General features: G+C 58.4%; 8 protein-coding genes across 8 annotated transcripts; 5 read left to right on the forward strand and 3 right to left on the reverse strand.

Annotated features, from left to right (window-relative positions):
• Positions 1–17: 17 nt before the first annotated feature.
• B0H64DRAFT_411750 (proteasome regulatory subunit C-terminal-domain-containing protein) lies at positions 18–2396 on the forward strand. Its single transcript, XM_062804875.1, has 3 exons — positions 18–603; positions 664–1991; positions 2063–2396. The coding sequence occupies exons 1-3, from the start codon at positions 342–344 to the stop codon at positions 2204–2206; spliced, it is 1734 nt and encodes a 577-aa protein (XP_062654150.1). The 5' UTR covers positions 18–341; the 3' UTR covers positions 2207–2396.
• On the forward strand, positions 2307–3306 carry B0H64DRAFT_411751 (uncharacterized protein). Its single transcript, XM_062804876.1, has 2 exons — positions 2307–2382; positions 2450–3306. The coding sequence occupies exon 2, from the start codon at positions 2637–2639 to the stop codon at positions 3018–3020; it is 384 nt and encodes a 127-aa protein (XP_062654151.1). The 5' UTR covers positions 2307–2382; positions 2450–2636; the 3' UTR covers positions 3021–3306.
• Positions 3307–3687: 381 nt separating this feature from the next.
• On the reverse strand, positions 3688–4897 carry B0H64DRAFT_420829 (uncharacterized protein; the record flags this gene model as incomplete). Its single annotated transcript, XM_062805491.1, has 2 exons — positions 3688–4322; positions 4384–4897. 2 exons carry the CDS (start codon positions 4895–4897, stop codon positions 3688–3690), a joined length of 1149 nt encoding a protein of 382 aa, XP_062654152.1.
• A 173-nt stretch (positions 4898–5070) lies between these two features.
• B0H64DRAFT_478949 (DNA replication/checkpoint protein) lies at positions 5071–7216 on the forward strand. The gene is made up of 2 exons (XM_062808271.1): positions 5071–5333; positions 5396–7216. The coding sequence occupies exons 1-2, from the start codon at positions 5177–5179 to the stop codon at positions 7177–7179; spliced, it is 1941 nt and encodes a 646-aa protein (XP_062654153.1). The 5' UTR covers positions 5071–5176; the 3' UTR covers positions 7180–7216.
• Positions 7217–7878: 662 nt separating this feature from the next.
• Positions 7879–10380, reverse strand: B0H64DRAFT_53311 (uncharacterized protein). The gene has a single exon (XM_062808391.1). It carries the CDS (start codon positions 10039–10041, stop codon positions 7987–7989), a length of 2055 nt encoding a protein of 684 aa, XP_062654154.1. The 5' UTR covers positions 10042–10380; the 3' UTR covers positions 7879–7986.
• Positions 10381–11422: 1042 nt separating this feature from the next.
• Positions 11423–20531, reverse strand: B0H64DRAFT_368033 (uncharacterized protein). The gene is made up of 6 exons (XM_062801965.1): positions 20342–20531; positions 18018–20246; positions 17034–17978; positions 14866–15640; positions 12186–14529; positions 11423–12122 (listed from the first exon to the last, which is right to left on the reverse strand). Exons 1-6 carry the CDS (start codon positions 20402–20404, stop codon positions 11636–11638), a joined length of 6843 nt encoding a protein of 2280 aa, XP_062654155.1. The 5' UTR covers positions 20405–20531; the 3' UTR covers positions 11423–11635.
• A 180-nt stretch (positions 20532–20711) lies between these two features.
• On the forward strand, positions 20712–23332 carry B0H64DRAFT_411766 (acyl-CoA N-acyltransferase). Its single transcript, XM_062804877.1, has one exon. It carries the CDS (start codon positions 20796–20798, stop codon positions 22965–22967), a length of 2172 nt encoding a protein of 723 aa, XP_062654156.1. The 5' UTR covers positions 20712–20795; the 3' UTR covers positions 22968–23332.
• A 665-nt stretch (positions 23333–23997) lies between these two features.
• On the forward strand, positions 23998–24432 carry B0H64DRAFT_53336 (uncharacterized protein). Its single transcript, XM_062808392.1, has one exon. It carries the CDS (start codon positions 24101–24103, stop codon positions 24329–24331), a length of 231 nt encoding a protein of 76 aa, XP_062654157.1. The 5' UTR covers positions 23998–24100; the 3' UTR covers positions 24332–24432.
• Positions 24433–24672: the final 240 nt, after the last annotated feature.

The following is a 24672-nucleotide window of genomic DNA, read 5'->3' on the forward strand; positions in this document are numbered from 1 at the left end:
TCTCCGACTTGCCCTCGAGCTTTTCGAACCTTCCATTCCTGCATCGCAGACCCGAGCACAACAAACCCCCATTCACCACGGCGATAGTGATTTCGACTGCCTGTAGTACGTTGCACTTGCGCCCCAGCCAGTTTTCCTTCTCCCGCACGCCTTGGCCGACCGTTGAGCGTCCGCATCCCCCCCAACAAACAAACCAAGGTAGGCGAGGGTCGCCCGTCTGACCTGGGCCAACAAGCCGCCGCGCGCTCCGCGATCGCCCCGGCGCTATCCATCACCACCCCCCCGTTCCTCATCGCCGGATACGCACCGAATTATCCCTACCGCACAGACCAGTCCTCAACATGCCCGGCAAGACACCTGATAAGAAGGAACCCGTCGAGAACGGCGGCTACCGCGGGGGCAAGGATCTCAAGCCCAAGGGGAAGAAGGCGAGCAAGAAGGAGGGCGATGACGAGATGACGGTCGTGGTTCCGCCGTCAAAAGCATCCAAACAGTCGTCCGTTCCGCCGCCGAATGATTCCGAGGGCGACGTCGCCATGGATGACGCCGATAAGGCTGCTGAGGGGGAAGCCAAGGTCGACCCTGTGGCCCAGACCATCAACGGTATGCCGGCTCCATCTACTGCTCGGGGCCGCCGAAACTGACCAGGGACCATGTAAACAGATATCAAGAGCAATTTCGCCCTTCTAGACCGTGCCGTTGCGCTCTTCGACGCCAGATTCTCTCTGCGCGCCCTGCGGTCCATCTCGTCAATCCGGAAACGCCTGACTCCCGATATCCTTGCTCAAGCCATTTCAGAGACCTACCTGTCATCCTCAGCTAGCGCCAATGTTGCGAGGCAGATGTTGGAGGCGATCGGCCAGTCGGACGTATCCCTGGGTCGGCAGCCCGGCCCGGAGATGGAAATTGACAGCGAGCCGAAGGCTGCCGGCAAGAACGGCGTGAAGAAGGAAGCCAAGGACGTCATCCCCGAAGTCGACGTCTTCCTCGGGATCCTCACACAAGTCGTCTTGCATGACAGCCAACAGCTCCAGAAAGGATTCGAGTTTTCGCACTACCTGGTCGACCGGATCCGGTCAGTCAACCGCCGCACGCTCGACAGCCTCTCTGCGAAGGTGTACTTCTACTACTCGTTGTTTGCGGAGCAGACCGCCCCCCTTCCGCCGTCTCCTCAGTCACCGATCGTGGGAATCCGGCCAACGCTTCTTGCGGCACTCAGGACAGCCGTTCTCCGCAAAGATGTCGACACGCAAGCTACCGTCATCGTTCTCCTCCTCCGGAACTACCTACTCACGTCGCACATCTCGCAAGCCGACCTCTTGGTCTCGCACACCCAGTTCCCCGAGAATGCGGCAAACAACCAGGTCGCTCGTTTCCTCTACTACCTCGGCCGCACCCGCGCCATCCAGCTCCGCTACACAGAGGCCCACGAGCACCTGACGGCTGCGACGCGGAAGGCACCCTCGAGCGCGTGCGCACTAGGATTCAGCCAAACCGCGACCAAGCTGCTGCTTGTTGTGGAGCTCCTGATGGGTGACATCCCCGACCGGGCGACCTTCCGCCAGCCGAGCATGGAGACGGCGCTGCACCCCTACTTTTTGCTCGTCCAGGCGGTCCGCGTCGGCAACTTGGGGGATTTTGAGACCATCATCGCCGAGCACGCGGACACCTTCCGCCGCGACGGCACCTACACGCTGATCCTGCGCCTCCGCCAGAACGTCATCAAGACGGGCATCCGCATGATGAGCCTGAGCTACAGCCGTATCTCCCTGCGCGACATCTGCATCCGTTTGCACCTGGGCTCCGAGGAGAGCGCCGAGTACATTGTGGCCAAGGCGATCCGTGACGGTGTTATTGAGGCAACGCTCGACCGCGAGCGGGGGTTCATGAAGAGCAAGGAGGTTGGTGATGTGTACGCCACACGGGAGCCGGGCGAGGCGTTCCACGACCGCATCCGTGCTTGTCTGGCCCTGCACGACGAGAGCGTCAAGGTATGTGGCCGGCTGCTAGTTTCTATAAATCGCTGTGATTTCACCCTTGCTAACCAGAATCTACTCGCCAGGCCATGAGGTTCCCCATGAACCAGCACCGTCTTGAACTCAAGAATGCCCAAGAGGCTAGGGAGCGCGAGCGGGAGATGGCCAAGGAGATTCAGGAGGGCGACCTGGACGAGGACGACCTCGGCGGCGAGTTTGAGGGCATGTAATTATCCCACCCAACATGCTGCCGGCTTTCCGCTTTCAGGTTCCGTCTGAAGAGGGCTCCTACGATTTGTGTAGTGTACTTGTAAATACCTATTCGAGTCCGGGATCGTCGTCTGACGCCTGGGCTACAACCCGGTTAGTTAGGGTTACACTACAATGGATGGATGTTCGTATAACTGTAAGAATCCCAAGTCGATCTTTCTCAAATGGTTTTACCGATAATCGTGACAACTCAACTCATCCAGTAATTTCAGTGGCTTAAGGGGCGGTGGTGAGAGTCGTACAAATCGTACAGACAAGCGACACAGCCCCCTCCTTCAAGTATACACACACTTAATGGATAACCTGACCCCCCCCCCCGCCCCCCCTCTTCAACTTCTCATCTACCTTACTTGTACACTCCTGCAGATTCTAAACCCAATCTATCAATCCATGGATACCCAAAACAAAGACAACAACGCGCCATCGGCTCCCCCCGCCGTCGGCTGCACCCCTCTCGAGCGTCGACTTACGTTCTGGTGCTGCTTCGTCTATACCGTACTGGTCAACATACTACTCCGAGTTTTCCTCTGGCCGCAGTTCTCGAGCAGCTCCCACTCGGCCATGCAATTTATGATCTATACTGTACGGGCGGTTGTCGCGGTGTCAGCAGATTCCTTCCACAAGTCTCTGACGCGCGAAACGGCGATGCATCCACATGTCTTGCTACAAGCCACTTTTAATCTTCTGCCTGGTTTCCTTGTCGATTATGTGCTTGGAAGCTGCTACTGGGGTTGTAGGGGCTTTGTGTCTCAGGGGTGCTGTAAGTATCGGTAATGTCAGAGTGAAGGAGCACGAGCGGGCGTGCGGTCTGACACCTGATCAGTCGATGGATTTAGATGAAAGAGGGACGGGAAGAGAGAGAGGTACTGAAGGGGGAAAGGTGGAGAGTACGAGGTGGAAAGAATACGACGTCGTTGACCATGAAGAGGCCCGCCATATGCGCCCGCCTTTGACGTTGGCCGTGGTTGTGGCTCCGAGCGCTTCGCATGCACAATACATCCGATCAGTTTGTTCTAGAGAGAGAATAGGTAGACCTCTGTTAAATGTGCTGTCAAGTTTATATGTGCTCGCTTGATATTTGTTGGGCTGTCCGTGTTCAAACGGTTGGCGGTAGTGGGCTGAAGAAAGGGTGCTACTTCCGAGGAGGTATCAACCGGCCGGGAAATGGGACGAGGGGAAGTATGGCTTCCGGGGTGTTAGTATTCCCAGACCGCCGTGCTGTTACACCTGATGGAACAGGGGAACGGTTAAGAAGAGAAGTAGAAATGTATAGAACAGAGTTCATATGTAAGATCAGTAATGGGGTATCGTAGTCTAAACCTTCACCTTCACCTTCGCCTCCATTTGTTCGTGCCCTTCCCCCAGCCTCTTCAAACCAAAAGGTAGGATACAGAGAGCCAGGAGTTTACCGTCCGCCCTCCCCGACCAGCCACATTTTCATTCACCTCCTCGGCCGGTCAACCCTCCCCTCACCCACCTCATCCTCCCTCCTCTTCCTCTTCCCTCCCTCTCCCACATAGGCCCCAGCCCGCCAATGATCCCCTCCCCGATCCCGCCACGACCTCCCCCCCAGCCCATCCTCACCAGCCCCACCCCGATCATCGTCATCGTCACCACCCTCCTCGACGCCCTCATCCGCACTACCACGACCACGACCACGATCACGATCACGATCACGCGCTTCGCGGGCGGGGTACTGCACCTCGCGATCCCACGCCGCCAGCCCCGCCGCGGGACTGCGCAGCCAGCTGCGCAGCTCGTGCAGGAACAGGCGCGCCGCGGCCGCCCCGCCGAGGAAATCGGCTAGCATTGTCTCGGCCTGGCCCGCGCTGTCCTGGAGGTCGACTGTCTTGAGGATGGCGATGATGTATTCGAGGAGGAATTCGGCGTTGGTGTTGGCGGTGTTATTGGTGTTATTGGTGTTATTAGTGGTGGTGGGGGGTTCGGAGAGGAAGGAGAAGGCCTGCAGTTCGCGGCGGATCCAGAGGCGGGCGCGTGAGACCAGGTGTGGTGTCGTGGCGAACTGTACGGGCGTTGGGGGAGGGCGGTAGCGGGATATTCGGTTGGATCCTATGTCTGAGAAGGGGGGGTTGGTTGGTGTTTCGCTCGGTTGGAGGGGGGGGAGGGGTGTTCTTACGTAGGGAGTATAGCTGGTACTGGTAGACGTCGCGGCGGCGCTGGATGGCTTCGTCCACGGTGGGTGGCGGTCTCGGCCCCCTCCTCTGTGTTTCCCGCAGCAATCCATTGTGAGATGTGAATCTTCTTCGGGATGCTGTGTCGAGGAGTGTATTCTGGTCTACCGCCCCCTCATCTCGTTCATCGCGAGTCCTCGGGGTGTTGGGCACGCGGTAGAATGCTTCTGTTTTCTGGGCGTCCGCACAGCGGACTTTGTAGACGTTTGCCTTACATAACGGGCAGTTTGGGTGTTGCTGTAACCAGCTCACGAGGCAGAGGAAGTCGAAGTGGGTGTGGCCGCACGGGAGAGCGGCGCAAGGGTCGGAGATGGAGTCGAGGCAGATGACGCAGCAGTCGCGGGACTCGGCAGAATCCTCAGGGTTTTCTCGAAATGTTTCTATTTCGGCAAGGGTTGTCTTAAAAACTTGGGTTTGGATGTCATCAGAACTATCGTGTCCTGCTCCTCCTGCGTCCATGAGCGATGGTCTCAAGAAGTCGGTGTTCTTGTAAAGGGACATTTTGGTGGGGCACCCTGGCTTCCACTTGAAAGCCCGCTCAATTGACCCTGCCAGCGCCAAGGATGATCGCATGTGGGGTCCACTGCTGAACGCGTCCAACGCGCTCAGGGCGCTGTATCGTGGAGTCTGTATGGTAACTGCAGCTGCCCGTACATGTACCTCGACCAGTGCACTTGTTGCTCCCAATTCACTCGATTTTGAAGTCACCATATCCTCAACAAACAGCACAAGTAACCGATGCCGCACAAAACGATGGACGACCAGGCCCGGATGGCCTACGAAGACCAATCCCTGCAATTGCGGGCTGATCTCAAGCAATGGGAAGGGGACTGGGCGGTTGCACACGCGGGAAAGAAGCCGGGCCGCGAAGACATCAAACACAATCCCGACATTGGTGCGTACCCGTTGCTGCGTTTGTTGCTTTACGCGCCCCAGCTGACCAGTCGGGGACAATAGTCCAGAAATACAAACAGTACAATAAGATTCGGGACATACTCGCAGGCAAGATCCCGCCCCCCCCGTCGGGTCCCGTCGAAGCCACCCGCGGGCACCAGCAGCACCAGCAGCAACGCAAACGGACCCAGTCCGATGCCGCCTTTCCTCCGCAAACGCCCTCCAAGAGGTCTAAGCCTGACCAGACACTACAAAATGCCCACCATTCCCACCCTGAGGACATGCCCGCCGTTACTCTCACCCCTTCCGCAGCCCACGTTGGCACCCCGTCCTCAAACCGGACATCTTCCACCCCCCTAGCCGCTGTCCCAACATCCATCAGCCCAACACCACAAAGAGACGGCCGCGTTCTCGGCATCTTCGACCTCCTCGGCCGCACCCCCTCGCGGTCCAGCTCAGCTGCCACAAAAGCCAACACCCTCCCTATTGCAGCAACCCCCAGCAAGCAACGCACAACAAACCTCCTCCCCACAACCACAACAACAACGTCAAGAACAATCACAACCACCCCAACAACCGCCCGCTTCACCGCCACCACACCACAGTCCAAACGCACCACCGCCCAACGCCTCTTCCAGCCCTCCACCTCCACCACGACACCCCACCGCCGCCGCCGCCGCGGTAGCAGGGGTAGTGTCACCGATGAGGACGGTGGCAAGGAAAACAACACCACCATCACGCCCTTCAAGACCCCCTCCACCCACCGCATCTCCAAAGCAAGACCCAACAACACCACTGCCGCAACCCCCACCAGCTCCACGCCCTCCTTCCTGCGGCGCCGCGCCGTCTCTATGGGCACCGCGGCAGGCACTGCTGGGCTGGCGCGCGTGGATGAGCAGGATGAGCGCGGTGGTGGTGGTGGGGCGGGGCAAGACGGGGAGGATGGGGACGAGGATAAGGATGGGGATGGGGGGTGGGGGAGGGTTGGCCCGCTGAGGCTGCCACGCAAGCTGGGAGGTCTTGGGCGCAGTTTGAGCAGCGTTGTTGCGGGGCTGAGGAAGATGGAGGATGAGGCGTTTGGGGAGGAGGAGGATGTCTTGAGGGAGATGGAGATGGAGATGGAAATGCCGAGGGAGGGTGGTGGTGCTGGCGCCGGCGGCGCTGGGATGGGGAAGAAAGCTGTGGCGGAAGAGGTCGAGGTTGGGGACAGTCAAGCGCCACCTCAATTGGGCCGTGACCCGCCTGGCAAGGCAACACAACAAGGGGACGAGACGGCTGGGGAGGCACCCGGAGGCTTGCTTTCCGGCTTCGACGAGGAGGCTCTCTACGACAGCCTGGACGAAGAGAAGCAAAAACAGCCTCTCCGCCAGTTCAAGAAACGCGGCCAGAAGCGCAGCACCCGCCTCGTCAACATGCGGCCGACCCGCGCCAGGCGGCCCGCCCAGACCGGGGGTGAACCCGGCGGCGAAGAAGAGGAGGAAGACATCGACCTAGTCCCTGAAACACAATTCAACGCTTCCAAACCCACCACCACCACGGCAGGCGGGGACGCCGACAACCTGCGCCTCTCAGACTTTGACTCCGCGTCGGAAGCCGACTTCGTTGCTTCCGACTCGGATGAGCAGGAGGACGGACACGTCAAGGCCAAGGCAAAGAAGCCGAAAGCGCCCGCCGCCAACGACAAGAAGGCCAAGAGCGGCGCCGAGCCCAAGGGCGAGGGCGTCGTCAAGAGGGCGGTGCGCAAGGTCAAGGCGACGGCGCACGCCAACTTCAAGCGCCTCAAGCTGCGGAACGCGGGGTCCAAAGGCGGGCCGGGACACAACAGTCGGTTCAGGAGGAGGCGGTGAATGGGTGGATGGGGGTTGGACGTCCTATATACCGGTGATGTTTAGGGGGGCGGAGGGGGCTTATATACTCGACGCAGTTGGGATGGGTCCTATATACCCCGGTGGTGGCTGGGGAGGTTTCTATATACCGGCGAGAGTTGGGACTGTCCTATATACCGGTGGTGGTTGGGGCTAGTTCCATATACCGGCGACAGTTGCGCTGGGTCCGGGATGACACTGACGACGCTGACGATTGCATGCCATGTATACGGGCTTCGGTATAGAGCAGCATTGCACCAGCATGGCCCGTGGCATGGCACGGTTTCTTTCGGGGAAGGGCATGGGATGATATACAGATCTAGGTATATAGTCTTGGAGTATCTGGCGGGAGTAAATATAATAATGGTATATATATCACGAAGGACGCCGTTCATCTGTTCATTTTGGTGCGGCTTGTTATTCTCAACCCGGTTTCGTGGTCGAAGCCGGGGTCGAGGAAACCACACCACGTATTATGTCAACACCGGGAGGTTGGTCATCAGTTCATGGCTGTTTATTAACGCAAGGAGTGACCTCGACGAGTATAGTAACTATGATAAAACGAACCCCTAACTAATCCAACCAGGCGTCTCGGACGCTTGGTTTCCAAAACGCCGCCGCCATACGCATCACGCTGTCAACAACAAAAGAAATAACGACTAACGACTATAAAGCGCAGCATCGGCCGAGGCATAATCTTCTCACACCACAGTCCATTTTTTAAGCTCCATCCCCTTCCCCATAAAACAGAACAAATCAGAGTAAACACGCACACGAGAGAGAACCCCCTCAAACAATCACCACATTCCCCATGGTCACAGTGGCAGTCACCGTCTCCTTGATCGTCTCCTTCTCCGTCACCGTCACTTGCTGCGTCACGGTCACCGACCCCGTGCCGTCGGCCGCGCCGTTGGCCAGGCCGGGCGACGTCGTCGCGGTCGCGCTTTCAGTGGCCGTTTCAGTGGCCGTGGTTTCGTCCTCAGTTGTGCTGCTGCTGCTGCTGCTAGTGCTGATACTGCTGCTGCTGATGGTGGAGGTGGTGAGAGTGGTGGGGGTGGCAATGGCGGTGGTGGTGGTGTCCATGATGGGGATGACGCGGAGGGTCTCCTGGGTCGTGGTCGACGTCGAGAGCGTGGTGGGGCGGGGCAGCACCGGCGTGAAGATGAGGGGGGGGATGGTGGCGGTGCCGGGGGGGAGGAAGGGGAATTCTTTCGAAGTCGGCGTGTCGGTGGGCTCGGCGGACTCAGACTCAGACTCGGATGACGACTGGGACGGCGAGGCTGGGGGGGTGGCGCCCGGGTCGATTGTCAGGGTGAGAGTTGCTGTGCCGGTGGGCATGGTAATGAGGGCGGTGCGGGTGATGGGCCTAATGACGAGTGTTTCGGAGGGCGACTCAGAGGGGGATTCTGAGGGAGATTCGGAGGGAGATCGAGTTTCGAAGCTCGTTTCTGAGCTGGTGGTTGTCGGGCCTACCGTCGAGCTGACCTCTGAGACTGTTGAGGTGATTTCTGAGGAGGACGGCGACAGCGAAGGGGAGGTGGAAGAGAGAATCGAAGATTCTGAGGTCGGGGTGGGGTCGACTGTCACGGTGACTGTCCCGATACCACTGGTGACAGTGACGATGGCCGTCCTCGTCCTGCGGCCGGTCGAGCTGCCGGTGGAGGATGATTCGGTCGACGATCCCGGCAGCAGAGCGTCCGGAACGGTGCCGAGAACCTGCTTGGCCACAGCAATATCGGTGCAGCCTAGAATTGCGCCGTCGGTTGTGTCCATAGGCATAGCAATGCAGGCACTGTTGGCATCCCGGCAACGGACAATCTTCCAGGCGCCGTCGGCGCAGGTCGCGAATCCTCCAGCAACGCACGCCGCCTGGCCCAGCTTGCACGCCGACTGCTCGGTCAGAGTGGCAAAAATGCTGTTGTATCCCCGCGCCTCCTCAATGTTGCTCTGGTACACATCGGGAGAAACAGTGGTGGTCGTCGCTGGGGGGTTCTCAATAACCGTCGGGAGGTTGGAGTTAGGCGTGCCTGTAACGGTGGGCCTGGCAGAGGAAAAGCTAGAAGAAAGGCCAGTCGTGACGGGCAATCCGGTGGACGGGGCAGAGCCGGGAGTGGTTAATGTGGCCGTCGAGTTCGAAAAGAAGCCGGAAGTTGACGAGGCCAAGCCTGGCCCGGTACCCAATATTGGCACAGAAGGAATAACCGAGCTCTCAATCGTTGAAGCCGTCGAGGTGGAGGAGCTCTCGGTGGCTGACAGGCTGGAACTCTCTACCGAAGTCGACGACGAAAGGGATGACGAAACATCGCTGATGGGGGTCACCACGGGTCGAGCGGTGGGCGCTACCACAAGGGGAAAGGTGATGGCGCTGTGAAGAGGCGGCGATCCGGTTGCGCTTGAAGACACGCTGGTCGAACTGAGGGCGTCGGCGGTCTCGGTGTTGGTGAATGTTGAGGTCGGCGAGTTAAAGGGTGGGACGCCTCCTGTCCCGGTCGAGTCTGGGTCCTCGGAGCTGGCCGAGAGTGAGCTCACTTGGTCGGAGGATACTGGACTCGCCAGTAATGTCGAGGTAGCAAATGTGGAGCTCTCTATGCTCGATATGCTGGAAGTCAACGATGACAGCAACGGCGTCCCTGACAGACCCGGGATGTCAGAACCCTCCACCGTTGGCAGAGGAGAAGCAGTGTCGGCAGTGGTTGTTGCCGTCGAGTTGTCCCCAAAAGCTGGCCCTGCTTGCCTTCGTATCCTGCCTCCCTGCGTCCGGCGCCATGGCCGGTTCCGAAGAGGGCCTGCCTCAACGGCGGCGATGAGCGACAGGGCGTGTAATATTAGTGTTGTCGTACGCATTTTTGCTGAATTTGAATATGGTGTCTTGGTGAAAATCGAACAGGGGAAAGCAGTCAAGACTGCTGTGAAGGGCCTGCCTTAGAAGAGAATACAAGTGAAATAGGTGATTGGTCTAGGGTATCAAAGCAAACTTGTGGGCTGGTTGTATGGAAGATGATTAGAAGGCGACCTGTTCCTTTGGCAACTGGCGGTATCACAGAGTCCAGCTCGGAACAACCACAGTTGGGAGACAAAGGGACAATGATGGCCGAGGATGGCAACCACAAACGGGCCAGGAATAGGAATAGAAACAATGGGGAACGAGAGAATGACGACAACGGATCTGGAAGGGAGATGAAGTAAGAAACAAAACAGGTGAAAGGGACACCTAACGAGAGAAAAAGACGGGTCACGGTGACCCATTCACAACAAATGACTCCTCTTCTTCACATTGCGCCCTGGTCCCCGTCTGGAACAGCGAGGCAATAAGCCAAGGTAGCTTCGAGCCATTCTCTCGGGTGCCAGCGCGTCAGGCCACCGACGCGGCGCGGTAAGTCTAACGGCCAGCAGTGACCGTGGCTGGGCACTAGAGCTCGGCGAGGTGGAATGGAGGATGGTGTGGTGACAGTGGTGTGCTTCTTGAGCATGCGAGATGACGGGGGCTCTGCGGCCGCTATGGTCGCGTTCATCGTCATCCAATTACCTCGCAGCAACCTGGGTGAGTTTGAGAAGCCGCCATGCCAAATGGATGCTCTCGGCCGAGCCCCGGCTTTTTGGGCGAGAATGCCATGTGTAAGCGCCGTTCTTGCGGGAACATTTTAGCCTAGCATTTTGGTGGTGTTTCTGGGGAGTCGACGAAACAAGCGCGGGCGGTTCTTGATTGGGCAGTGATGGGAGCTCAGTTGCAGGGCTGGGGAACCACAGCCAATCGATGGAACCCCCCACCAAACGCTGAAACAGGCAAGAAGCATGGGCCATGTGAAGGTCTGGACCGACTCGCTCCGTTTGTTTTTGGGAACTCACAAAGCTTCCTTCCCTTTCTGGAGCTTTTTACTTCAAAAATCCGGAGAACTGTTGGGGGGGTCCTTAGCCAACGACTGGGAGTGTCCTCCCGGCTGGTAAGGTACTGGTACTGTGCAATGCAGGCGAGAATACGAATAACTCCAGAGGAAGAGCCCGAGCCCCATGTCTGTCGGCACCTTATCTTATCAAAACGATTACCTAAGCACCCCAGACCTCGCGCCTTCGACCACTCGGCCATTCCTTGAGTTTGGGTCCTGAACTTACACAAACGTCGACCCCTTTGCGGCCTCTGGCATCCATCTCTTCCGTCTCCCAAACCAGACACCTCGCCAATAATACTGCAATCATGGATGGAAACAATATTAAAATTAATGAGCATGTAAATGATTACTCAATTCTGTTTCAAAACGCTGCAAGTATTCTATTCCACCGACGCATGCACATGCACCTCGAAACCCCAGCTCCATCCTTCTCATGAGAACTCCTTGCCCCAGTCTACCCTCTGCGAGCGATGCAATGCAACGCGGGTATCATGTAGTATGCTATGCACCTCCTCCATCTGTGTATGCCTGAAACAAACCCCTCAACCAGCCTAATTTAGCTCGCGATCCCAGTCCAGCTCGTCGCTCTCCGACCCCTCTTCCGGCGTCAACAACCGAACAATGGTCGGCCCGGTCCTCACTGGCTCAACAGCTTCTTCCTCCTCCGTGGCAGGATCAGGTGGGGCCACCGGTCCAACTTCTGACGTGTGCATCCAGGATTCATCGATATCGTTTTCTAATGCCAGCCCCGACCCCAAATCGGACTCGGGCTCGGGTTGGGGGATCGGAGTTGAGGCCCCACTCTCCAACCGGATAACTTTGCGTGGCCGTATCTCTGGGTCCAGACCCAGTGCTAGTGATAAAAGCCGCTTCCTCATCCCGCCGGCCTTTCCTAGCTCCGCCATGGCAGACGCCGGCGCGCTCCTCACGGCTCTACCCGTACCACTCGGGGTGCTCGATGCCGACCGCGAGGCAGTGGTAAGGTCGATAGCATCGTGGAATGTGGTGTTATGCCGGTGGGTGCCAGTAGTTTGCCCACTCCCGTCCGAGTCCGCGGTGAGGTCGATGACATCGTCGGCGCCACCGCGCCCGTAGATAGACCGTCCCGCTGCATGCTCCTCCTTAACGGCCGCGGTGAGGTCAACAATCTCGCGCGGCGTACTGTGACGGTGACGGGGACGGCGTCCATTCCTCCCCACACCACGCGACCCCTCCTCGCTCGCAGAGGAGGAAAAGCCAGCCACACTACCAGCCACGCTCACGCCCACACTCACACTGGCGCTCTCACTGCCACTCCTCCCCTCCCTACCACCAGCACTGCCCACCTCCCCCATCCCACCAACCCATGCCTCGCGCAGCCGTAAACCCAGCGCCAGCGCCATCTGCCTGGCCACACTGTTCCCAACGAGCTTCCACTGGTCCGCCATGGTGCCCAACAAGACCTCGTGGTCGGGGAACCCCTGGGCGCGGCGGATCTCCAGGACGGTGAGCGGGCGGGGGTCGGCCCAGTGCAGGCACGTGGCGGCGCGGGCGTCGGTGGGCTGGCAGCGGGTGGTGACGGTCTGCAGGACGTCGTGGGGCCGCAGGCGGCGCCAGCCGTTGGAGATGGGCGAGACGCGGACGCCGGCGGCGGGGAAGCGCTCGCGTTCCGCGGGGGTCATCACGACGCCGTCGCCGACGCCGCCGTGGCGGCCTCCGTTGCGGGTGTTTCCGGCCGTCCGGCCGTACCAGGCCGTCGAGAAGGACATACCATACGGGCGGATCGGGATGGCGGCGATCTGGTAGCGGAGCTTGGTCGTCATGCTCCCGCACACGCGGTGGTCGGGGAAGGCGGTCGCGGGTTCGGGCTTGCCGTCGCCGATGAGGGGCAGGTCGGCGGTGGCCTCGGCCGCGCTGGTGAACTTGAAGGCGGCGGGCTGGAAGGAGCGGCTGACGAACGGCTCCTCGTTGCACATCTCGCCGAGGTTGCGGGGTTTAACCCCCGGATAGTGGGAGTGAGAGAGCAGCGGGGCGTCAGGGAGGCGCAGGCCGGGGGCTGCGAAGTAGAGGAAGACGCGTTGCCGGCATTGCGGTGCGCCGTGTGACCAGGCGTCGCCGAGGATGAGCTGGGCTTGGTAGCCCATCCCCACGATGGCGCAAAAGAGCTGCGAGAGCACGTCCTCGGAACGGTTGTGCCGTGCTTGGACGATCGTTGGCACGTTCTCGAGGATGCCGTATTTGGGGCGGTAAAAATCGACAAGCGACGCAAACGACGCCACTAGGGACTGGTTTTTGATTTGCGCCAGGGTCGTCTTATCTTGGGTGAGGAGCGAGAAGCCCGGACAAGGACTGCCGGCCGAGATGAAATCGACGTCGCCTGGACGGGGGACGTTGTCGGTATACTTCCCCTCGAGGGCAAGCTGGAGGAGGTCGTCGACCGAGCCCAGGAACGGCTTCGCCGAATTTGAATCCGGGCTGTTCGCCATGTACGTATGGATGGCCCGGTCCCAGATGTCGTTCGCCCACTTCATCTCGACCGCTCCACCATCCTCAAGCCCCCGACCAAAGTTGCCGCTCCCGCAAAACAGATCCATGCCCCTGAGCTTTCGGAAGGCTTGCTGTGCGGGATCGAAGCCTTGCCGCAAGGAGGTTGGAAACTCGCCGAGCGGGATACATCTGTCTTTACCATCATCCGCGGTTTCGAAACGGTGCGTGATGTAGAAGAGGTTACCTGTTCCTTTCCTGTCGTATGGGGTCGGTATTGACTCCTCCGGCCTGAAGAAGCGAACGGTGCATTTCCCGATCACTCTCTCTGGCTTGGTTACCACAAGCTGATCGGTATAGACCAGCTCATTCGGGGCGGCACCGGCTTTCGAGTCGACCTGGCCCCGGCGTAGCAACCTCCGCAGCCGTACGAACATGTTATCGCCTTGCCTAAAGACTTTAACGACCTCGTACGGCTCGGCGTAAGTTTGCGATTTAGAGAGTGCCGCGAGCACAGTGTCACCGGGCTTGAATCGAGGTTTCTCACGGCCATGCAAGCATGCCATATGGGTGTCCTTGAGCGTCACCCAGCGACGGCTCTCGATGATGTATGTTTGCCGGACGAAGAATTCCCCTTTGCTCTCATCTGGGCTCCCGAACCAATCGATTTCGTGAACACCGAGAATCTCGTGGTCCTTGACCCGGGATTGGTGGCCTTCCTCGCATGTGCAGTGATCGGACAGGAACAGCTCGTCCGGCCAGGGGTACTGCATCATGCAGCAAGGGGTCTCGACCGGCCGGTAAAACCAGGTCACGTCAAAGCTACGTGACCCGTCACCCCCTGTATGAACCCTTTGGACGAGGCCGAACCACCTGTCATTCTCTGCGGCTCCCTTAGATGCCATGTTCCGCCACTTGGTACCTGTGGTGACTTCGTCCCGGGGGGTCGAAATCGTGTCTCCGACTTTGACACGGTCAATAACTTGGAGCGGGAGGAAGCACGCTTTGCTGGTGCGGCTCCGCTTGCTTGATATGAGTCTGTCAGGGCAGACCTTGGGCTTCCCAGCACCGCCATTCAATGGTCGTTGCGATTGACCCCCAAGTCCCGGAGTCGCATTTTTGATCACCTTAAGTATTTTCCCGATCACCATATGCCCGAAGCAGTCCTTGACGTACTGGGTCACGATTGTCGGGGGTGCCTCCTCGTTGCCCTGGATGATAGACTTGACTGGGGGGGAGATTGTCTGCTTATACTCGTTGAAGTATATCGCTTCTCGGACCAACGGTAACGACCGGGCCTTCCTAGGCCCTAGCACACCGTTCAGCTCCTTCCAGATGAAATCGATGTTTGCAGTGGCCGATGTGCGATAGTCGTCGCTCGGGTGTCGCCGACGCCAGAGGTCGATTTCCGCTGACCGGCCATGTGTTTTATGCACCCACTGTATGAAGTGAGTCTCGAACGAACGGATGCGAACTTGACGGCCTTGGCTGATCATTGCGGCGGAGAAGTCCACGACGTGCTTCGCCAAGTCCACCACCCACAAGAACGGAATGTGGAACCTGGCGTATTCGGCTGCGGGCTTACCGAGGCGGTAATAAACCTCCCTCCTAGAGTTCAAGCCCGATCGCACCCAGATCTGGCCCTGGGTCGTAGTGTGGGCTGTTCCATAGTTGCCGATGGGCAATTCGGAAACCTCGACCTTCTCCACGTAGTGCCGGCAACCACCGATGCTGAGAACCCCGTCAAAATAAAAACGGTCGTGACCCATCCTCGTCGATAAATGCTGTAGCGGGCGCATCTCAAAAGGGTAAACCGCCGAGTTGACGTAAAAACTGAAATCATCGAGCTCAAACTCAACAAATTCTTCCTGGCCTTGGGCCCCCGCAGCCTCGAGAAGGGCGGAGACAGCATCTCTCTCCTTGGTTTGTGGAAACCGCGGGATGTAGCCCTGGTGGCGTGACTTCGGATGGACTAGTGTCGAGCTCGGCAGTTCGACTTGAATACTCTTGCTTTGGTGGATGTCAAACTCCACCGGCGTGTCCGAGAGAAACCCATCGTCAGAAGTGAAGGCCGAGGACGAGGTATTCGCTGACTTCGGGAACCCCAGGTTCTCCTCCTGTTGCGGGGGGTGGTCCCCATCCGGCCCCCGAGCCGGGGTTACTCCACTGCGAAGTTGGTCTGGAGCCCCAGACAATGACTGGGAGTCGAAGTCTGGCGGGGGGTTGTAAGAGTCCAGCTCCTCGGAAGCTTCCTCTCCCTCTTGACCGTTTAGCTGTGGGGTGAGGTTGGCATCTAGTAGGCCCTCGATAGGCCACACTGTCGGTACACTCATCGGCTCCGATCGGAAGGAGCTGGTGGTTGGGCGGTATGGGTAAGACGTTTTGTTGCAGGACTGTCGTTTAAGTGTATGGATAGATGTAGAGAGGATAGATGGGTCGGTGAAGGTAAAGCTGAAGGTGGGAGACTGGAAAGCGGTAACAAACCCACCGCCAACATGAGAGCGATGCGCCTTCTCGCAAGTAAACAAAGTGAGGATAATTTATAACAGGATAAGCATGGTGCTAAAGGTACCAATGATATGTACTATAAAACTGTGAATGGTGGCGGGCCAAAGAATATGCACAATATCTCGCAGAATAGAAAAATATAAAATGGAAGAAGCCGTGCGTGAGAAAATAGAAAAAGAATGTACACTGTTTCCCATCCCCAGCAACCAGCAAAAAACACTTGACACGAGGGGAAAAAAAAAAGAAGTAATAAGCGGCAACAATGCCAACAATGCAGCCTAACCCGAGTACCGAGGAATTGTCCCCCGGATTCCCAGCGGTGGATGGCGCTGGATAGGTGCACAAATGGACAAAGAAACAATGGGAAGGACTCGGAACTCAATGTCCCTCTCAACGAGGCGCGTGCTGAGCATTGAGAACGCGGATTGTGACGCGCGAGTTCACTTGTGGCAGGGACAGGGGGGAGAAATAATGGGCCACAGAATTGAATTGGCCAATGGTTGCGAGGAGAATGTGCAGGAACGGGAACCCTCTTGAACCCCATTGATGGACCCATGAAACTTGGGTGGTCGCTTCCTTCCTGGGCACAGTTAAGGTAGGTACCTCGGCCGGAAAACTGATCTCCTCAGCATTGAACCCAAAACCTCGCCCTCTTTCTTCTCTTCCACTTTTTTTTGTTAGCCCCCGCAGAAAGAGAGAAGTAAGCAGCAAGAAGTTCACAGCCGTGAATTACGAAAGCTTGTTACACAGACAAAGGAATATTTCGTAGTTAGGTATATACAAGTGAATTAACTATTGTACATCACTGCTACACTGCCCATAATCTCATGCCTTGGGCTGTCGCTCATCTCCCCATTGCTCCTCATCCTCCTGCTGCTGGGCCTGATCCCCCAGCTTCGACGAGACCCGACCCCGAGCCGGAGAACGGAGGCCCCCAACCTTGACCATATGCCTCAACCGCGGCCAGCGGCCAGCGACCACCAAGTCCGTCTCTAGCTCCGGGAGCGCTTGAACCTGGGCCTCCTCCTGCCAGCCCTCCTGGGGCCAGAACCAGGTACAGCCCTTGTCCCAGCGCATGTTCTCGAGCCGGCCGCGGAGCCGGTCCATCTCGGCCGGCTCGACCAGCTCCTTGCCCATCTCGGCAAAGTAGGCGATGGTGCGCATCGTGTAGTGGTAGTCGAGGTTGTGCAGCGTCTTGGCCTCCTCGCGGATGTACCCGCGGTCCCACCCGTCCAGGAGCCAGTCCATGACCCGCACCATCTCGGCGTCGTCGCCGCAGCACGCCAGCGCCGCCATGTACCTGTGCAAGGGGCGCCCGACGACGTTGTACCGGAGCATCCCCGGCGTCACCCCATCGTCATCCGCTTCTTCCACTTCTTCCGCGTCGCCCTCCGCATCAACAGCAGCTTTTTCGGATCCACCACCATCATCATCATCCCCCCGCTCGGCGGGGAGGGGGCTGGTGAGCGCGGCAAACGCGTCCACCGCCCGGCGGTGCGCGCGGAAAAGCAGCGTCTGAATCGCGGCGGCGCCCGACATGTACGGGCGCGGGACCATCGAGCCGCCCTCGGCCTTTTCAAACGTCGTCAGCCTCAGCGTCTTGCGGATCACGAGGCAGAGCGCCTCGAAGGCGACCGGGTCGATGCCCTTGGCCGCCGTCGTCCGCTCGTAGACCTTCAGAAAGGTCTCGAGCGTCTCCAGCGCGTTGAACTCGGCGCCCATCTGGCTGTACAGGACCTTGCGCCCGGCCAGCGCCTGCATGATGGTGTGCCACGGCAGCCGGTCGCGCTGTGCCGCTTTGGCGTTGCGCGCCTGGTACATGGACGCGACCGCGATGGCCTCGGGGATCGACTCGGCCCGGGACGTTTCTAGCGACCGGTGGCTGTGTCCGTCGGCCGACGTCGAGCCTGCGGCCGCCCGTTCCTTGATGTGATGGGACACGGTGCTTTCCACCGTTCGTACTCTGGTGTGTATGCGGCAGAGCATGGTGATCCAAGCGTTGAGAATGATGTGCGGGAGTTTGGCGAGTGCTTGCGTGCTTTCAGTACTCGCCTGTGACGTGGGCGCCCTGAGCATGTCGATATAGGGCTTATACGGACTGTCCTCCAGGTATCGCAGCGCCGTCTTTATTGATGACGAGTTTCGGATGAGCACCGCAAGGCAGAAGCCGGTCGGCTGAAGCTTATCCTGCTGCAACATGTGACCATACAGCTCCTCCGGGCTCGGCGGGGTGAGTCTCGCAATCTCAAACTCGCTGAGGCTGCCGTTATCCACCGGAAACACCTCCTTGACGTCTCCCGGCCGGACCGCGGATGATCCTGTGGCTGGCCGGGCGTAGAGCCTCTCGAACATCTCCCCGTAGATCTGGGCAGTCGGCCGAATACCCGGCTCTGGTGGGTGTTCAAACACTATCCAGGCCTCCCTAGGATTTCTCGTTGCCCTCAGCTGCGCAGCCCACTCGGAGTAGATATTTTGGCTGGCTAGTCGGCCGGAGAAAAAAGGTGGAGGAATGCTTCTGGTCTGGATTGTGGGTGCTTCACCAAACGTTGACCCACCAAGCGCACTCAGGGCTCGATCGACAACGTCGTCGCTATAACCCGCGGCCCGTACTAGCAAGCCCGCCTTGGCGCTCCTACTCAAATCATCTTCGGGGTTCCGTCGCTCGTCTATCCCGTCCAAGGTCCGCCGGTACGGCGGCCACGTCCTGGCGGTGCGATCCGCGTTCTTCGCCTCGCCCTTGGTCTTGTTCAAGCCGATTAGGACGGTCCTAACGGCGCGGTAGCCGTTTTGGTCCATGACAAGCGGCGGCTCGGTTGTTGCTGCGAGCCGTAACAGGTGGCGCTGCGCCGCCCAGTTGTGCTCCATGTGGTCGATGGGGCGGACGCGTGCCGCCCAGGAGAAGTATTGAAGCGCTTTGTTCAAGACAAGGGACCGAGCTTGATAGCCTGTCATTGCCCGTGCTTTACTGTCGAGGCGCATCGTGCCGATGTAGTCAGCCGTAAGACGTGCTAACAAGGGCATCGCCGCTGGCCACCCTTCCCGGCAATGCCAAACAAGGCGATAGAGGAAGACTATATAATGCCACCACGTCACAGCTCGCCCTTGGCCTTTGTACGTTGGGTGGTCCAGCTCGTCTTGCGGCCGGTCTGCCAAGACGTAGTTCTCCCTCAAGTACTTGAGCAGCCCTAGGAAGGTGGCCGGCTCTTGGATTTTCCTGTCCCTGGCTAGGAGTAGCTGGAGGAGGAATATGGGTTTGCGGCACCTGCTCTTGAGGAATCTCTGAATTTGTACATCTCCACTGCTCGGGGAGAGGATCCAGAGCCACTGTTTGATGTCGGCCTCGGAAATACCCGTTTGGTTTTCGAGGTCTGCCAGCCGGGCCTTCCACTCTTCCGTGCTGCCTAGATAACGCTCGATTTTAAGTTCCACGCCGCGTTGGCGAGCTAGGAGCACATGCCGGCGAAGAAAAGCCTGGGCTGTGAGCACCGGAAAACGCAGGCTCCGATTGGCGGCAATAGCGCGCGCGAGTCGCCATTGCTGTGAAGTCCACGCCCAGTTGCGCCAGCGGTGCAACATCCCAATCACTTTGCTCGGTGAATAGGGCGGATAGTCGTGGGTGTAGGGCGAATGCTTGCCAGGATCTTCCAACTCCCACTCCCGGCCGAGCCGCTCTTCTGCCTGCACTACCCATAGCTCCTCCTGTTGCTCCCGCTCTGTCATGTCGTCAAAACCTGTCGGTAGCGCTTTCAATTTGGCCGGATCCGTTGGCCGGTGGAGAAATTCTGGCGGGTTAGGTTCTGACCTTCGATCACCCGCCATTTGGGTCGCTGCCATCTCATGCCCATGGTTCGGCGCCAACGGACGGATTTTAAACATGTCGACGCGTTGTCCGGCTCTTAATTCCTCGGATACCCCGGACAGCGAAGCCACCGGTGCCTTTCGCGAGGGTCTCTCGGTCCCCTCTGCTGTTTGTGATAATATATCGAATGGGTCTCCTTCTGAAGATGGGGACACATGGTTCTGGTTGGTATCGATGGAGTCTCGTATCTTCCCGGTCTTCCCCATCACCGGGGCGGATTGGTTGTGGAAGGGTGGCTGCCCCGGTTGTCCGGGTCGGGTCTCGGTCGTCGGCCTGCCGCCATCGTGATCCGTTGATTTCCAGCGAAGACTATGAACCGCAGAATTTAACCGCTAACAGAAAGTACAAGTCAGTCGCTGTCACAAAAAGAGCCAAGGTTGACGGGGGAAAAAGAAAAAAGAAAGAAGAAAAAGAGGCGACGACATACCAGACTAACCAAGGTTCGAGATCTCTCAGCCTGTCGCAAGGCAGGGAATCGCACTCTGAGCATTGAACCTAGTAGCCACTCATCGTAGCAAAAGTACTAAGCAGCTGTGACCGCAATAGCACTAGCAGTTGTGTCCTTGAGACTCTTCGTCGTGGGAACATTGAAAATGTTTTGAAACATCAACTTTCAGATCCAAATTTGGACATTTGCCTTGGGAGAAGCTCCACTCGATGACAGCAAACCCACCTCTCAGAAGCCAGGTTGACAGGCACGAGACAAGGGTCCATTGCCTTATCCGTCTTGGCATACTCAATTCCCCAAACACCCCCCAGATCCCTGTCCCGAATCGCTCACCACCACCCACCCCCCCCCCCCCCCCATTTTCGACCCGTGTGCGACACAACAACGAGCAGTTGTACATAGTGTGTACAAGTGACGCATCTCGCACGCACACATGCCTGGCCACCTCAAAAGGAAACGTCCTAGCGGGGGACCCGAGCCCTCCGCCGCTACTAAGACCACCGTCGCGACAGTTTCCGCGCCAGTAACATCACGCCGAGCGACGCGACAGAGCTCGATCCCCCCGCTCCCCGTTCCCGAAGATCCAGAGCCACGACGGCGACGGCGAAGACAACAACAAAAACAACAGCAGCAACAACATGCCGACGGTGACGCCAATAGCCATCCCACCGAGATATCGCCACCTTCCCTCTCCCCACGTGGGAAGGAAAACATGCATGTGCACATGCTCACCGAACAACCCGTCCGAGCGCAACAGCTGCCAAAGACGTCAACGCGTATGACCCGGCATAGCGTCATCCAGGACATGTCTGCCTCGGCCCGCCCTTCTCGCTCCAACATCCATCTCGCTAAATCGCCAGCCATTTCTTCTCCCACCCGAACCACTGCAATGGCACCATCTGATATTACACAACGACCAACGACACCCTCACGGTTTGGTCCATCAACAGGACGGAGCCGCAACCAGAGTGTGTCCACACCTATCAATCCGCAATCCGTTTCACTGGGGCGCAACAAGCCGATAATCATGGCGACCTCGGTCGCCCAGCCCGGTCAGAACTCGACCTCAAATCCGAACAGGACACCCAACAATGCTGCGAGGGGTACCGACAGCGCAGCACGGCCGGATCGCAACATCGACAAGGTTGTGCTGGGCGACATTTGCTTCCCGGCCTGGTACCCGTCGTACTACGGCAAAGAGTTGCTCGGTGGCGTCTCAAGCAATAGTACCAAGAGTGGCAAAGGAACTAAAAGCAACGGAAGCTTAGCTGCCTCGCTCTCAAACCAGGAGAGCAAGGATGACATAAATGGGACAACAGCCCACGGGAGGCGGGACCGTGACAGCCACCCGCCCATGCTAAACCGGCTCTACGTGTGTCCGCGCTGCTTCAAGTACTCCAAGGAGCTGGTAACATGGTGGGAACACGTCCGCTGGTGCGAGCAGCAAGGCTACCTACCGGGCAACAAAATCTACACGCATCCCAAAGGGAAGCGGACGGTTATGGTGCCGTCAGGCCCGGCTCCCAAGCAGGGAAGGGGTAAGCGCGGCAGTGTCGGGCAGAGGATGGTCCAAGAGGTGGTGCAGGACGAGGGCGAGTGGAGCATCCGGGAGGTAGACGGCGAGGACGACGTGCTCTTCTGCCAGAACCTCTCCCTCTTCGCCAAGCTCTTTCTCGACAACAAATCCGTCTTCTTCGACGTCACCGGCTTCAAATACTTCCTCCTCGTCCACACGCCACCACCCCCCCATCCCTCCAGCACCCACACCGCCCCCACCGCCACGGACCCCGAGATCACGGCGCCACATAACACCGGCACCAACCGCGGCCAGATCGTCGGCTTTTTCTCCAAGGAGAAAATGTCCTGGGACAACAACAACCTCGCCTGCATCCTCGTCTTCCCGCCGTGGCAGCGCAAGGGCCTGGGCTCGCTGCTGATGGGCATCTCGTACGAGATCTCGCGCCGCGAGGGCGTGCTCGGCGGGCCCGAGAAGCCCATCTCCGACCTCGGCAAGCGCGGGTACAAGCACTTCTGGGCCGGCGAGATCTGCCGCTGGCTGCTCACCCTCTCCCCGCACACCACCACCGTCACCACCACCACCACCGCCTCAGCCGACGGCGACGAGGAGGCACCCGCGGCGCGGAGCGACCCCGAAATCGTCGTCGACGTCGAGGCCTGCAGCCAGGCGACGTGGATCGCCCCCGAGGACTGCCTGGGCGTGCTGCGGGAGATGGGCCTGGCCGAGGACGCCGGCACGGGCCCGCCGCCCGTCTCGCGCACGGCAGCAAGGACCACCGCCGCCCCCGACAACCAGAAGAAGGAGGAACTCGCTCCCGCCGCTGCCGCTACCGCTACTACTACTACTCTCGCCCCTCCTCCTAACACCGGCGGTGCGGCGGAAGCGGCTTCACCTGCACCGCCAGTGCCTGAGGCGGCGGCGGCGGCAGACCAGGTGGTGGTGCGCAGGGTGCGTATCTCGCAGGCTGCGGTGCGGGCGTGGGTTGCCGCGAACAGGGTTAGTCTGGAGAGGGCGTGTGATCCGGACGGGTTTGTGGAGGGGTATGCTCTCAAGGGGAGGGCGGCGGCGTCGGAGGAGCCGGTTTGAGGTTTTGGGTGCATGGGATTTTGTTTTGTGAAGCAGGCAGGCGTTGGGATATGGGATACTACTGGACGCGTTAAGGGTGGTGCTGGAGTTGGGGATATTGAGATGTATTTGTCTTGAAGGATATTTATTGGCTTGGTGATTATACCCGGGCTCGAGGGACAGTCTCGAGAAATAGCATTCATCATTCCATTTAGTTCCTTGTACGCGTCATGGTTTTTAGTCAAGTTTCCAACCATGATCTTCGATTGAAGCTCGAGTCTGGTCAAACTACTGACCTACCTTTCTTAACTAATAAGTCCGAAGACCCGAATGAGGCGGTCTCGCCGAGGCAGGTTGGAATACCGAATGGAAATCATTAATTTGAGAGGTAATTTGATAACGTACCTAGATTAACGGTAATGCTTGCCTCTGACGTTCGTGTTATTGCTGTTGATCTCTCCATAGCTGAGGAAGCGTCTTCTGTGTAACCATGGAACTGACCGCCTGATGGGACAACGCAGTACAAATCACACAACACCCCGTGGCAATTATAGAAAGGTAATGCCAAACGTGTCTGAATCTGAGCTGGCCATAAACCCAGCCAACAACTCATACAACGGTTGCTTCGGTTACGGAAACGGGCTTGTCAAGAAGCTCAAAAAAACTTGCGTTTTGCTCTGCGTTTTTGAACCGAGAGATCATCCCCGAAATTATTGCCCACTTGACATAGAAGTAACTATGCAAACAGCCGCGGGCACCGAGCACCTCTACTGTGTAAATATGATTCAATATGAAGTCGAGGCAACGCATAATTTGTACACACAGCACTTCACGTCCACGGATGCCACAAACGCAGGCCGCCACTGCCGAGGGCTTGACGTGACATTCGGAGTTCTATTTGTGCTACAACAGCCACATCAGCCCTGTGGCTGGAAATGGCCTCGCTGAATCGCTGGGCTCAACGATGTCGGGCAGCCGGAAATATCCGCCAACGAATCACACCACGCCCCGGCAGATCCGACCCGGAAGATGCTGTGTAACATTCGCAAACACGGTTTCGGGTCCGTTGAAATGATTGGCGGCCCAGGGACTCAGCTCGGCAAAGAAAGCTGCCCTCTCCTCCGAACTGCTCTTGTTGTTTCCTCATTTTTGAAATGCGCGTAGCTCTTGGAATGCTCTTGGGCGACTTGTGTTATCACTTCCTGCCGTTGGCCCCTCCTTGGCCGAGCGGAGGAGAGGCATTTTTCACTCGTCCTGTCGTCATCCGCCAGCCCCTGATGCCGTGGTGGATTACCTGTGGAACCTGTGCCGCGATATCGACGACTGGGAATCGTGCATTCATGGCTAAGTGGGGGCTCGTGGGGGCAGCCAGGGTCCCCGGTTAGGAAAACAGGAGCCTCATTGCCTGAGACATCAAACCGGGGCTGAAAAATTTCGGCGACACCAACAAGCAAAAGCTCCGTTTGTCTGCCAGATCCCACAGCTCCAGCAGCTTCCAGGGAACGCTAAACGGAACCGTGATAGCTTCCACAGTTGATGGGCCCATCAAGCAGTGTCCACCGTGAACAATTGTAACAGTTTTGGTGATGGTTGTCGAGGGAGAGGGCCGAGAAACGGCCCAGCCCCGGGAGGCCGATCGACCACGGTTTTGTGTGCCCGCCGCGTCCGAGATTGCCCGACCATTTCCCAAAGTGCCGCAGCAAATTTTTCCTTCTTTTTCACTGTT

The sequence above is a fragment of the Chaetomium fimeti genome (genome assembly GCF_033439085.1).
Source record: "Chaetomium fimeti strain CBS 168.71 chromosome Unknown B0H64scaffold_12, whole genome shotgun sequence".
Taxonomy (NCBI): Eukaryota; Fungi; Ascomycota; class Sordariomycetes; order Sordariales; family Chaetomiaceae; genus Chaetomium; species Chaetomium fimeti.